This window comes from Dermacentor andersoni, unplaced genomic scaffold, assembly GCF_023375885.2.
Source record: "Dermacentor andersoni unplaced genomic scaffold, qqDerAnde1_hic_scaffold ctg00000041.1, whole genome shotgun sequence".
Lineage (NCBI taxonomy): Eukaryota > Metazoa > Arthropoda > Arachnida > Ixodida > Ixodidae > Dermacentor > Dermacentor andersoni.
The window spans coordinates 4,630,754-4,646,150 of NW_027314754.1; the positions used below are offsets into that span (position 1 = coordinate 4,630,754).

At 45.5% G+C, this 15,397-nt stretch overlaps 1 protein-coding gene across 2 annotated transcripts in view; it reads right to left on the reverse strand.

Annotated features, from left to right (window-relative positions):
* Positions 1 to 13,689, reverse strand: part of LOC129381357 (uncharacterized) — a 57,223-nt gene extending 43,534 nt beyond the window's left edge. For both annotated transcript variants that reach the window (XM_055064132.2, XM_055064131.2), the window contains exons 1-2: positions 13,491 to 13,689; positions 5,061 to 5,158 (exon numbers count right to left, since the gene is read on the reverse strand). In XM_055064132.2, the coding sequence (XP_054920107.1) occupies positions 5,061 to 5,158; positions 13,491 to 13,583 (191 nt within the window). In that variant the 5' untranslated portion in view covers positions 13,584 to 13,689. The remainder of the gene's footprint in view (positions 1 to 5,060; positions 5,159 to 13,490) is intronic.
* Positions 13,690 to 15,397: the final 1,708 nt, after the last annotated feature.

Genomic DNA, 15,397 nt, shown 5'->3' on the forward strand with positions numbered 1-15,397 from the left:
ACAACCCCCAACTCTGAAGAGACAGGTCTGGAATCGGTGGCGAGAAAGCAACCGGTGACAACCAGTTAGTCGTCGTTGCCCCCCTTCTTTTCATACTTTTCTCAGGGTTCTAGGTAATGGTGGTAGTTTTATACGTGGCGAATGTCAATTAACGCCTTTGTGGTGTTGAGACGAAACAATGGGTCACTGAATATGTGCTACTGTGCATGTCCCGCTCTTCTAAGATTATCTGTGAACCGTTACGATTCCAACTTTCTTCACTCAGCATGTGCTACTTTGTTACTCGCTGTATGCTAATGGTTATGTGCCGCTCTGCAGTGACAGCAAACATATTTTAATATTTCTTGGCGCTGCGCGAAATTGAACCCGAATCTTATATATGAATGCAATCATTATGAATATGCAGTAAAGTGGTGGCGTGCAGCAGAAGTACAACACCGGTCTTCCAATTTGAAGGCCTGTTTCGAATCCTTGTCCAGTCCACTAGACTTTTCAAACTAGGAGCGGCGCTTGATGTTGAAAGGAATACTGAGAGCCAGTGCTGCTATAATAGTACAAGTGCAACCAAATTAGGACGGCACACTAAGCTTAAACGAAGGTGCTCCCTCACTCGAACAAGAATTGGCCTCTCTGCTGCAGTATTCCGCCACTACCACCTTTACCACTCTTTTGATTAAGGCACGTCCCTCGGTTCCCAGCAGCTGCGGAGCACCTGACCAAGGCGGTGGTCAGACCTGCCACGCGGCCGAAGTTGCAATGATCTGGATTCGGGCAGTCCGCCACTGGGAACTGAACCTTGCAACGTTTAACACGTGAAACCTTAGCATGCCTAACTCGACATACATATGTATATCATATATCCATCCAAGACATACATATCCTTGGCATTGCCTGGGATATCATTCGCCTTGCTGAAATTACAAGAACTGGTGAAGTTAATTCAGTGCTGACTAAACACCACGTCCTCTGCTGCTGATGTCTTCTATATAAGAGAGAATACAGGGTAGGATTTCTAATTAATAATGAATTATGACATAATGAATAATGAATAATGACATATCGTGCAACTTTGTTAAATTCTACAGCCTAATGACAGGGTAGCTGTCATTGTACCAAAGCTAAATAGGGGATACGCAATCATGGTGGCACTAGCAGACGTTCCAATCTCCATTTATGATGAAGAAGAAATAGAACAGTTTTACGAAGACGTTGAATTACTATTGCAAAAGGTGCAAACTCAATATCCAAGGTCATGGATGACTACGATGTAAAAGTGTGTGTGGGGAGGGGGGAGAACGCCTGAGGACAAGCAACTAATTGGTATTACAGCATCGATTTTAGGAACACTAGAAGAGTGGTATTGGTATAATTCATGGAAAGGAATATACTGACTCCCAATAATAAATACCTTCTTCACGAAGCACAGAAACAGGAAATACACCTGGAAAAGCGCTAACGCCAAAACAAGCAATAAGATAGATTTCATACTCTCTGCCGATACTAGCACAGTGCAGGGCCATAGATAAGGGAGGCGTAAGATTGCTCTCAATTAGAAGAAAGAAAGAGTAGAATTAGCCAAGAATACGCAAATCAACCCAGACGCCGTACGAGTAAAACCACACTTATTCAGGCTGGTCCTCACAAGCAAATACGCGGCTTCAGAACAGGAAGATGAAGGTAACATGGAGGTAATGGAGGTAATCCTAACTAGGCTGATTTCAGCAAGTGAAATTCAAGTTGGAGGTAGGGCTCTGAGGCAACCAAATAGTAAGCTCTGCCAAGTACCAAAGGACCTTATAAAATAACTACAAACTCTGAAAGTGTCTAACTTTACAATAGGATAGATAGAATCCACGGCACTGTCGAAGCTGATAAACTAGAAGTGAGTGATATTCGAGGTTATAACGTGCAAAACATTCAGGAAGCAATACAAGATGTCCGCAACATGAACTCGTGCCAGGAAAACTCGACATACGACAATGCCAGAGGTATGCAGGGAAAAATAAGCAGGGTAATATCAGCAATATTGGTAATATAGTAAAATCTCAAGAGGAATTCGATACTTACGTGTACAGTACCCAGAGCCGCCACGCAAGCTTAATTTGAAGCAGGGATCAATTATCATTCTTAGATCATTATTAGAGATGAACTTACAAGGGCCTTCCACTGCGTGTACCGGGGAAAAGCGGCAAAAGGAATAACAGTCCATCTAATCAAAGATGGAGAAGATAATACTCTTTAAAAGCTAGCGGCCCCTAACCTACAAAGGGCCGCTGGCTTTTCAGTTCAAGTCGCGTGGCATTGAGTATACTCAGTGCCTGGAAGTGTGCCGATAGCTGGAACAATGCCAGCGTACTAATCCATACGAAGACATACATCAAATAATCCAATTATAGGCCCACTACCTTGCTTTCAGTATTTTATGGAAATTCACCAAGATAATTCCCAATCGAATCATGGCAACACTTGACTTCAATCAACCAAGAGAGCGGGCTGGATACCGGAAGAAATATTTTACAGTCGATCACGACCATGTCATCAAACCGGTAATTGAAAAGTCTGCACAGTGCAATAAACCCGGATATACGGCTTTCATAATTTATTAAAAACATTTGATTCAGGGCATATACCAGCAGTCATAGGAATCCAGTTACCAAGGAGTACAGCAGGCATACATCACTATCTAAAGAAATATCTACAAAGACTTACAACTACGTTAATTTTGCACATAGTGAAAGAATAAACAGTTCTTTCAACGACGCCGCCTGTCTGCAGAGCGACCTGACTACAACTCTACTCAGGCTTCCCCCTTTTTCCGGAAACAGCGAGGCTGTTTATTGCTAGGTTCCGGCTTACCTCGTCTCCGTGGACATGAACGAACAATTGTTCATACGTGTACCCATGCCTAAAACACATATGCAGTGGCGGATATCCAGCGGAACATACATCAATGGGCAACACATCCAGTGACCCAAGTTGGCATCACACACGTTCACTGAAAAGCAGCACATGCGGAGTGGTACATAGCCAACCTAGCGGGAAAACGGTTACAGACAAACACAGACAGGCAGACGTGTTTTCATTTCGCGACATATTGGCTGGCGCGGACAATCTGTTTCGTGCGGCCCGTTGCACACGCGCCGGTTCTCGCTAATCTGGAGATCGCGAGAGGCGTCGGTGACGCGTGGGCTCGTTTCACACCAGCTGCCGCAGATAGGCCTCCCAGTTACGCTGGAGCCATCTCGTGGCCATCGTCGCCACACATTTCTCCTCACGCTTTCATCATACCCTCCTCCTCCGCTTTTCTCCTCGCATCTTTTGTCCCCGGCAGCGCTTAGGGTTCGCTCTTTCGTCTTTCGTTGTGCTCGTTCGCTCGGTTACGCCGATGCTCGCCGCTGGAAAGGGCGCCCAAGAGCTGCGCTCGAAAACTGCGCAGATCTTGGAAGCTGTGTAACGAAAGCTGCTGACTTGGCGGGCCTGTTCCTGACATCAGCGCAACATGTGTGTCCAAGTAACAATATTAATGTTGTTTGGACCGCAAGCGGATCCTGAAAGCAGTGCATTCTTGTTCTCTTAACAATTGCAGCCGCTCGAGTGTAGTCTGTGGACCAAGGATGCACGTGCGCATCCATTCGCCGAAGAGCGGAGGCCGTGGTTATTTTAGTACTGACGTCGAATGAAATCGCGCTGAGTTAACGGGGACGCTGAAAGGCTGACAAATACGGCATTCCTTCATAATTCCGCGTGTCTTTTCTCACCGAGTGACTTGCCTGTGACATCGCTGAGAATTTCGGGGAGCGGCATTCCTTATGGCGGCTTCTGTTGTTCGTCGGTCCCTCTCATCGCTGGCGCAATGAGTATGGTGTACTTGCTTCCCCTTTCAACGAGCATCTCAAATCGTGAGTGTAGAGCATGTAGGTTAAACGTGTGCGAGGCAAGACACAAGGACAAGTGTCAATTCGGCCCATTTATAATAAAACTTCAGTTGGCATTTTGCACTTGCGCTTTTCCTTTGTCTGGTCCCCGTGTAACCTTCCAGTTCTACATTTACGATTATCAATCGCCAACTTGTCCAATTAGCCATCCTGCTAAGCATATCAAAGCCATCGTTTTACTCTATAAAGTTGTTTTCTATCTCTCCAAGGCGGTGCGGTCGCTTTGTGTTAACCTTCTCCTCCTCGACGTCTGTATGACCAACGGACCGGCCTAATATGACATGCACTGTTTCCCTATGAAGTGATCACGGGAAGACGGAGGGTGTTTAAGAGATCTCTGTGTGTAGTTTGTGCTCTCCCAGAAATATTTAGCGTGTGCTGTCCTCATGTAAAAGAGCTCCGAGAGCAATGTAGCTGCATGCTACCATGTTATGTAGTACTCAACGTAATGAGTTAGCTCACTATGTTCATACTTAGAAAAAAAAAAGAAACGGTCGCAGCAACCATGCATGGGCCGTTAGCCTCATTCGCCTATGATGCAGCACTTTTCCTCAAATCTGGCTTCAGGTTATGTGAAATACTTGGTACAGAAAAGGATCATTCGAAGTAAATGTTCTGGAGAAACCATCCATGATGACGGCCAGAGTAAGCGAACAGCTTTCTGAATCACCTGAATTATTTGCGAAAGTTATTTTGACAACGTTTCTTCCCGTTTCTATGCCGTTATTGCTGCATCCCGTAGATGCGGAGCCCGCGTTGCATGTCCAATTTCTGTTCCTATTCTGCCAGCCATCGCAGCGGCATGCGCGGCCACTGCATCACCGACACAGAGAGTTAAAGCTCTCCTGTGACGTCGGCGCCTCTTTGACCAATCAGGGAGCTGCAAAAACACCGCCACCATTCCTTCTATCCCGTTGACCCAAATTCTCCCCGCTGGCTCCACCTGCGCGACAGCCCTCTTCTCCACACCTCGCTATACTCTCTCGTTATTCTATCAGAGCAGACAGTCCGCACGCCGGCATTGGGGTAACGGTGTAAACATCAAAGAAAGCTATTCGCTTTTGTTTAAAGGTCCCTCGGTTCACCAAGAGCTTCCGCTGGTGCGAAACATTAACGGGCGCTTACGATTGGTCCTTGTTGTAGAGGAAAAGGCGGATTGTGAAGCCCACGAACAACTGGTCTGGCCCAGGCACCACCTTCTCGTCTTTATATTGCGCGTTGTCCTGGACAAAACAGGAACGATACATCAGAACACAAGCATACCACAATATAAGAAGCAATGCCTTGTAATAATAGACAGTTTTAGTACAGCGTACGTTGCGCACGTAACGGCATTGCGTACGCAAGATCGCTACGTCCTGGAAAGTGCGCATGCGCCGAACGCAACACGCACGGTGTGTGAGGCAAACGCGGCCGCTGCGTATACGCATGCATCCGATTCTTGTGTGCGTACGTGGGGAACCATGCGTGCTCCTCTCGTGGTTCTCGTTTGTTCGGGAGTGCACGAGACAAAAGAGTTTGATATGTCGCGCGCCTAGGCGACAAGGCGTCACAGCTAGGTATGCGCCGTGGTAGCGGCGCAAGCGTTATCACTCTGTCTTTGGTTGTGCTTAAAAGCGCCGGCACTCAAGCTGGAACGCGCTTTCATTCCTGTTACATAGAACCGGGCAGTTCGTCCACCGCTGGTAAGTTGACGGCTAAATAAAGCCTTATTGTATTCGCTCCACCGTTGCACTGTCCTTCCGTCAGTCACGACAAGTTTTGCAAAATGACGGCGTTGAATGCGACCAACGGAAGGCTGTACTTTTTAATGGCCTACGATTTGGCTTTGCCGCGAGAAGTGAACGCACCGAAGCCATTTCCGGATCCAGCACGGTTGGGATTCATAACAAAAAAAAAAATATGAACTTTGTTTTTGAGAAAGTATTCAGTGTACGCTGTTCGCCCGAAATGCTCGACCTCCTGTTGGCGCAGTTCGTCGCAAATGACCGTGACAGTCTCAGAAAGCGAGCACTCGGTTTTTATTTTTCTCGATATGATTCCTGTATTGACGGTAATAAAATTAGTCTCTTAAAGACCTAAATATAGTTCGACATTACGTGAACGAGCCCACATGTAACATAACGTTGGCGAGATCTACAGCGTCAAGTTCGACAGACGGTTCGACGTACTTGGGGACGCGGCCAACGCGTTCCGACGCGCCCAGCGTCTAAAAACGCTCGCCCGCTTACGTACGTAAGAATTTCGCTGTACTGAAAGCCCTGACGTGACACACGCTCCTACGTTCCGCAAAGCGCTTGCGTGCTGCGTACGTATCGTCATGGCGCTGTACTAAAGCTGTCTAGTAATTTAAGTGGAGATGCATGCCAACACGCACTGACCAATGTTGCCTGTCTAGCGGTTTTGCCGCTGAATTGAGATATCTCTTGCGCTGCAAAGCGGCAAAGCTTGTTTATTTATTTGTAAAGCAAACTTTGTTTATTTATTAGCAGCATTTATTTGGAAACGATAAATGCTGCATCAGTTACGCGTTGCCCACGCCCGTTGTTCGCAAGAACGGCTCGATGGAGGTCTACGGGGTCTACGATGGCATCCACCCTATATAGACCCCGCTACGCCAGATAACAAATGAATACAGAGGACACGAGACCATACCTGGGTGAAAGAGAATGCATTTTTCTGTAATTTTAATTACTACCCTGTAGTTCAGCCTGTTTTCTGGCAGTTATTGTAGTTTGTGACAACCTCTTTTTTTTTCGTTCAACAATACGTTTCCGCGCATCAAAGCCGCATAAAAATGCGCTTAATAATAGTGATATTTTATATATTTTATTTTATAAACGCGAAACCGTCGCACGTGGAAGCTGCGTCGATTCAGCGTCTGTTCCGAGCAAACAAACGCACTGTTAACGCTGCCGGACTACTTGCCGCGGTAACACATGTGCAGCAGCCACGCGCCCGTAGGTTTCCCTTCATAGCTTCACAAGGTTGCCCACCAGTAAAGAGGCTGACTGGCGATCACGTGCTCTTGTTCCCTTTTCAGATCAGTGTTCATTATCTTTGTCTTCTGCATATAAAACAGAACACACTTTTCCACCCCACTCTTACACTTTGTCTGTTAAGGTCCTCAAGCATTTGTTGTAATTCGTCCCCAGTGTTGCTGAGCAGGACAACGTCATCTGCAAACCGAAGGTTGCTGAGATATTCTCCGTTGAGCCTCACTTCTGCGCCTTCCCAGTTTAATAGCTTGAATACTTCTTCATAATTCTATTGCGCTTAGTGTTACACTGACTATTTCAAGTTAAGGTCATGGCGTGGACACACGTACGTACTTAAAATCGTCAGAGTAACATTAAGCGCAGTGTAATTGTGACCATCCACAAACTAGCCCCCTTCATTGCTTTACTACTTGAATACTTCTTCCAAGCATGCAGCGAGTAGCATTGGAGAGACTGTGTCTCCTTGCCTGACCCCTTTCTTTATAGGTATCTTTCTAGCCTTCTTGTGGATAACGAACCTATCTGTGGAATCTTTGTATTTCCTAAGGTATTCACGCATTCCTTGTGTACTCCTTGATTACGTAGTGCCTCTAGGAGTGCTGGTGTCTACTGAATCAAAGTCGTTTTATAATTCGTGAAAGCTATATAGGGAGGTTGATTGTACTGTGCAGATTTCTCGATTACCTGATTGATGATATGGATGTGATCCATTGTAGTGTATCCTTTCCTGAAACCAGCCTGTTCTCTTCGTTGACTGAAGTCGAGCGTTGCCCTTATTCTATTGTAAACTATCATGGTGAATATATTATACATTACCGAAAGTAAGCTAATGGGTCTATAAAAACTTTTGAATTCGTTAATATCTTCCACTTTGTGGATTAGTATAATGTTGGCGTCCTTCCAGTTCTCGGGAGCATTTGAAGTCGTGAGACATTGTATACAATGGTCCGCAAGCTTTTTAAGCGTGATATGTCCATCTTTCATTAAATTGACTGTTATTCCATCATTACTGCCGCTCTTCCCCGCGTCATATCTTGGAAGGCCCTTCTAATTTTATCGTTACTTATAGAATTAGCCTCTCTATATTGTTCACTGCTGCTTCGAATGAAGGTAGCGTGTCTCCTCTGGCTACATTACAGGTCAGTATAAAATACTGCCACTTCCTTTACTACATCCTCTAAATTACTGATTATATTACCCTGCTTATCTTTAAGTGCATACATCTTGGCTTGTCCTATGCCAAGTTTTCTTCTCACTGATTTCATGCTGCGTCCATCTTTTATGGCTCCATCAGTCTTTCTCACGTTATAATTTTGAATATCCCTTACTTTCTCCTTGTTGAGCAGTTTAGATAGTTTTGCGAATTCTATTTGATCTCTTGAGTTGGCCACACTCGTGATTTTTGCATTCTTTGTTAGGTCCTTTGTTACTAGGGCGAGCTTACCTACTGGTTGTGTTGGTGCCTTACCTCCCACTTCAATTGCTGCTTCTGAAGCCGGTCTAGTTCGTTCTTTACCTCTGTGTTCTTTTCATCCCTCTGATCTAAGGCTGTAGATTTGTTTGCAAGTACCAGCCTGAATTTGTCTGCTTGTACCCTCACTGCATCTAGGTTGGTGTGTTCTTTCTTGACTAATTTTACTTTCCCTCTTGATACAGAGAGAAACCCTAGACATCAGTAATATATGACCTCTGCATTTTACTCTACCTAACACTTCAACATCATGCACTGTGCTGGGATCGGCAGAAAGCATGAAACCTGTTTGATTTCTTGTTTCACTATTAGGGCTTTTCCAGGTCCTCTTCCTGTTACGACGCTTCCTGAAGATGGTATTCATTATTCGGAATTTATTCATTTACGCGAATTCTGCCTTCATTTCTATTCTTCCTGGAATCTATAGCGTAATTGCCGATTGCTTCCTCACCAGCCTGCTTTTTACCCACTTTTGCATTGAACACGCCCATGACTACAGCATGCTGAGTTTGCACCTTTCTCAATTGTAATTCAACTTCTTCATGAAACTGTTCTAGTTCATCAACGTGACTGGAGGTTGGAACGAAGGCTTGTACCACCTTCATTCTATACCTCCTACTTTATTGCGACTACTGCTACCCTCTCATTAATGCCGTAGAATTCGTCAATGTTGCCCGCTATGCCCTTACGGATTAGGAGTCCTACCCTGCACTATCCTACAATTATACCTATTTTTAAATATTACCATTTTATAACATTGTCCTTAAAGTATTACGTCTTTACACGACCGCACCACTTCTCATGACAAACTGGCCTATAACCACTGTGTTCTTGATCAGTTCCCCGTAGTTTGCGCACGCAATTTTTTGGCAATACCGCAGGCAAGTGGAAATAATATATCCTTCACTCAAAAGGACAGACTGCTATTCGGTATGTCATCGTGCACACTTCAGCGCAAACAAAACACGCTAAACTAAACAAGGACGGGGCAAAGCGCTGTGTTCTTTCCTTTCTGTTTACGTCCTTGTGGACATTTTTCACTAAAGTGTGCTTGATGGTCTCCTCTCTTTGATGATGATGCCTACCATCACAGCAAGTTAGCTCAGAGCCGAAGTATTTCTTCGCTAAGGCTTGGTGTTTATTTTTTTACGAAAGTTTTCAAGAATGAGCACATAAAAAAAACAAAAGCACATTGTTTAGAAATGCGTAACTCAGCATAGAAAACACATATCTTAACTAAACCTGCTCAAACTCCTGAATCGGACAAATGTAATATATAAATGTTGCGGTAAATCGTTACACTGTTTACAAAAGTTTTGCAAAAATCTGTCTGGATATGAATTATTGGTATTCATCAGAGCGGCCTAAAATACATAAATCGTATGAAGTTTACAGAGTTGTGATATCGCTTTCCGTTGCTGAGTTACAGAGCTGTAGTTTTGATACTATGACTCCTCTTTCTTTAAATTTCGAATTTTTCAGCAACATTTATAAAACTAAATGGCCTGAATAAAAGGTCCGCTTCCTGCAGGCACTACATTTTAATGTTTTCTTCGAAACTCCGCAAGCCTAATCAAGTTTGATGCAGGGATTGCCGGTAAAAAACGGTTTCTTTGTTTCCATGTGTTTTGGTATGTAGGAGCCGCCACACTGAAGCGCAAAACGCTCAGGCGCGACACGTGCAAATTGGGGCGTCGGTTTGTCCCCTCCTTGGCTGACCTCCACAGAAGGCGATTTAGCACGACGTGGGAAACGCGACTGCGAATCACTGGCTGAAACAAACATGCAATGATGTCCTCTTCTATTCAAGTGACGTAGACTCAAAGTGGCCGTTATTCCATAACTCTTCGCTATTTCCTGTAACTGTTAGTTACTTTCCATTCCATAACTCTTCGCGCAGGGGTCCACGTGATGCTGTTAGGCCAATAGCAACTAGACGCAGCGTCGGCGTCGGCTAGAGCGCGCGAGGCGGAGGCGGCATTCTTCAAAGCATGGCGCTACTTTATGAATCTTAAGGGGTTTTATCCTTAACTGATTCGTTTAAATAGTATATCATGTAGAACCCACGCACTGCTGTGATTCGAGGGAGGCGAAGCTCCGCTAAACCGGGAGGGCCAAAGGGCGCACTTGCGTTAGAGATACGCGCATCGGACGTCGGTGATGAACGCGCCTCGCAATTGTCGGACACAGCGGCGAAGGCATCGGTCACAGCGCCACCACCAACCGTAGCACGCTGTAAAAATAAATTACGCCTTTCAACGCAATGCGTAATTTGGTCTGCAACTCGCATCAGCACACCCTTCGGGTGTAAGGGTGTGAGTTAAAAACCAATTCACATCCTTATTCACTTTTAAGGGTCTAAGTTGCTTTATCAATGGTGCAAGAGTGTTAGACAGATTTACGCCCTTAGTTACCTTCGGGGGTTTAGATTAATTTACCGAGGGCGCGCGGTGACGAGACATTAACCGATTAACACCCTGGTTAACTTCTGAGGGTGAAGCTTATTTTTACGGTGCACTTGAACCCTCGTATGCACGAAAGCTTTCGCGCGAGAGCGCGTGCGCATGATGGAAACGTCGCGCTTGTGCATTCCTCGCGCTACTGCTTCCACGTGGTCTCGCCTGCACGTGGTGCTACGAGCTATGACACATTCAGCAATCCTCTCAAAGAAGCTCATCGACAGGAGCCGTTACGCGTGCGGTGTTTTTTCTTTCTTTTTTTCTTGCCTTCAGGCTCTCTTATGCTGGGAGACCGCTGTCCATTTCTTTGGAGTGAGATGTTCGGCGAGACCGTAGCAGTAGTAGCAATGGACAGCAGCACAACATATGCGGTCAGCAAAGTCCACGAGGGTTCGCTAGGGAAGTATCGCATTAAGCCAAAGCAAGACGTGCGTTGACTGTCTGCAGCTTAAAGCGCACACAAAAATCGAAGCACGAAAAGCAGAAAAAAAAAGAAGCTTTATGTCTGAATATAGGCGCGAAGAACGTGAGAACATGGCTGCACAATCAATGATGTTTAATTCCTGCCAGAACCTTTCTCTGTGAGTGCCGACCTCTGGCTCTCTCACTCGGTTCTTCTGACCAAGCAAAATTATATTTTTTCTTGGCGTTCTGCTGAAACTGTTTGTACAGGACATACCCGCGACGTCAAGACGCAATCTGCGTCCACGTGAGCGATATCGATCAATACAAGTTGCGGCAGTGAGTCCTTACGCGAAGCATTCTTAGCATACCATCCCGGACCTTGCAGACCGTTGGATACGCACAAATGGCAGTTTTTCGTTAGGCCAATAAGGCCAGAATCAAACGGTCAAATGGTTGTCAACTTACCAGCCATCTTTCGCGTTGTACTTATCGGTGCGTACACCACTCTTCGCAGTTCTTCTCGAGGGCGAACATCAAACGTCGCCTTGTTTCTCGTCCAAACGCTCCCTCGACGTCTAACCATGCGTACTTGAATGAATATCCGCTTGCATTTTGACCTATCGTGTGAATGGCGGGATGCTAAACCTAAGCGTTGCTTGAGATCGTGCGCTGCATACGTTGATGGTGGAAACAATTGGGTCCATCGCATTTGGTTTTATGGCATTGCACTAAAGGATGCAGCTGCACCAGAATGTCGCTTCTTGGTTAATCGGTAACAAATCAGTGGTAAACACCGCTTAGGCAATCTTAGGCATTCCGCAGAGCCTATAATTGTTCAATTTTCTTTCAGCAATAACCTGCGAACAACATCTAAGCAGAAGATGCGTGCACATGGTAGTTAGCGGACACGACGGGAGTCCCAGCACGTTGCCTCCGAGATTCTTTCAGCGCGCCGCGGGCCGCAGCGAGTGACGCTTCATCTCGGGGGCCATAACAAGCAGCCGCACGTTCTGAGTCATGCGTCATTGACGGCATGCCGTAATGGTCGCTTTTTTTTTGTTCATGTTGTTTCAATTTCGTAAAAAGTACGTCTACATTTGCGAGGAGTTCGCGACGCAACCGCTTGTATTTCAAACGTAATACATTGCACAGATGCTCCTCTATATCTACAGTACGTAGATTTATCTTTGAAGCTGGCCTTGAAAGTGCTTCACGAAGACTTCGTTTCGGATGGATTTCAACATGTATGTGCCATCTGCATAATTTTGTTCTGTCTTCCACGGGCTCTTCTAGAAGGGCCTGCGTTAAGACGACGTCCACTTTGTTCGACTTATTAAGAATCGACATACAGTGTGATACCTTACGCGTCCATTACACGGGCAAAGAAGGCAACTTTTCGCATCCCGTTGCATTTGTATGGAAACATGCTTTTCGTATGCAACAGCCGAGCACATGCTTGTGAGCTTCACAGATACCTCGAAGTGCTGCACAAGCGCCATTGGGCGCATCAAACTAACTTGCCTACCACTTAGCACTTAGAAGATCGACCACATTTAATGCACCTTCATTGTTTTTGAACTGAAATATCGACTTGAACAGCAGATGAACGATCACATAACCGAACTTCCGCTGATATAAATATATGACGCTTAGCAGATGCTGTCGCCTTTGATTGGCGCCGGCTACTCCTTTTTACATACAGATATTAAAAATAAATCTCTTAAACGCCTCTAAAGGAAACGTCCCCTCCAATACCGCAGTAACATAAGTAAACGCGCATATACTGTTTCTAGCGTAGCAGACCTAGTTAACCGGCTCCTTCGGCCCTATAGCTATTGCAGCGCCTAAATGCATTCCAGTCTGTTGGGTTTTTACTCTGGCACTATAATCAATCGAGGGTTTAAGTATCAATTAACTTTTACGTCTCCGCTTCCCACTGTGCGCTGTAGGATCGTATACATTAGGTTCATCTGCAATGAACCCTGATTTCCATTTTCCACATTCCTTAACGTATAGCGCATCGCTCTTATCGTTCGCCTCCTCAATTTCTCTTGACGCCTGTTTGTAGAGTAGAGTAGAGAGAGAGAGAGAGAGAGGTAAACGCCATGGGAAAGGAAGTGATGTTAACTGGATGGAATCCGGTTTGCTACCCTGCACGGGGAGAAGGGTAAGGGCATATGAAAGACGGAAAAAGGGAAAAGTAAGCATCTCTACTGCTTACGTGATAGAAATAGTGGTGTCCCTCCTTGTGCATGATGTTGAGCATATATTGGAAATAATCCTTCGGAATGCCTTGGAGCTTGAACATAGCCATGTCTACTTCGGTTTAGTATAGACCAGTGCGCGATTTGCAAATACGACCAAGAAGCGTTCGGGGTTGAGTAAACTCCGCTGGCTGTTCGTGGAAGGTTCTGGAAGCAGCGCTCGCGCTCTCTTGGCAACAGCACACAATGGGGTAATTTTTTAGTTTGGATGAATGAGCATAGCTTCTCGAGCCCCATAGGTTCCTTTAGTGCATTGTGCAAGTGTAACTGTGTGGCAGGCTCATCAATTGACGCTAACCCATGGTAGTGGACGCTGCCATAACTTTTGTAGCTGCGAATAGCTCGATCTTCTTGCTGTACTTCAGCGCCAAATTTACTGATCGTTCATAGCCATAATGATGTCACTTCTCGTATTTGCGCATTTGAACCCATGATACTAGTATGGCACTAATTATCAGTATTATTGGACTATAATGTCTCGATTTTAATTTATGGCGCAAGGTGTAGAACTTCCAAAATCATCTGTCTTCCTTTCTTTATTTACTTTTCTTTCGATGATTTCTTCATTTATCGAGAAAGAACGCTCTGACAGGCTTTCACAGCACGAAAATCGAACAAATTCTGCAATTAAACGCACATTATAGACTCTGTGCGAAACGAAGGTCTCGTAAAGCGGGTAATTAAACATTGTATTACTGTTTCTCTTGCGCGTTGCGTTTTAGCAAAGCGATCACATGCCTTCCCGGCCATCAGCAAGACACGGAAACTTATCACGCTCCCCACACGATCTACACTGTAAACGAAAATTTGCCTGTTTGGAAATATTCGTGGGTTTTGTGCCCCAAAACTTTCCATCCCTGAATGTATACTCCCATATATGTGGCAGTATAGCAACACTTCAAAATTTTACTGTGATCGCTACCTACCGTAGCATAAAAGCCACTTGACGTGACCTTGCTACGTATTAAAATATTCTGTTTTCCTTTGTGGAAACCTAGTACAGGCGGTTTTGAAAAGCGCCCCTCACCGAATGACCTTAGAGATGGCACGCCGCCTGCCAGGTTAGCATATTAACTCAGGCCCGCCGAACTCGGTTGGCCACGTGGCCGCTTCCCCAAAGGCTCTTCGCGGCGGCGGCGACTAGCGTCACTGCTCACGGCTGAGGGTTCTTTCACGGATGTGAACTGCTTCAAACGCGGCAGTTTCTTTGGATTGTTATTTCTTTTCCTACTGCCTTCCAAAAGGTGTTTTAGGCTTGCCTGGCGCTCACTGTCTCTCAGCTTCGTGTGTGTTCGCTGTTATCAGTTCGGCGACAACGATGAGTTGAGTGCAAGAGCAGTGCTTGAAATCGCGGGAAAACAGTTGCGTACGACGCCGAAGCTGATAGACGATTCACGATGTCGGCCCAGGTTTCTGGAATTGTTTTCGCGTTGCGTGTCCACGACGTTTGTGTTTGAATGCGTGAATTGCGCCTTTTATAGTCACGTGAGCATGCTGACAGCGTACAACGTACGCTGTGGAGTTTTAACCTTCCGCCTTGCAATGCCAGAAGGAACCACTGCTCGAGGAACGGAGTCTGGGCTAGTCGCACATGAATGCCATATTCGGATTTTCTTGCGATGCTCTGTTACCAGTGAGGCTGACCAGAGTGCAACTTTCATATTTATCTTTGTACTAGCCTCCTCGCCCACAATAAATTGTATATCATACCCCAAAAAAATGTCTTACTGAGCCAGCTGAACCTGATCGTTACCGCGAATATCTATTTTTACTCCGTTGTTATTGCTTCAACGTGCTGCTCTAAGCATGTGCGCACACTGACTCAGAAGCATATCGGCTGGCTACGATTGTGCGAATTTGTTCG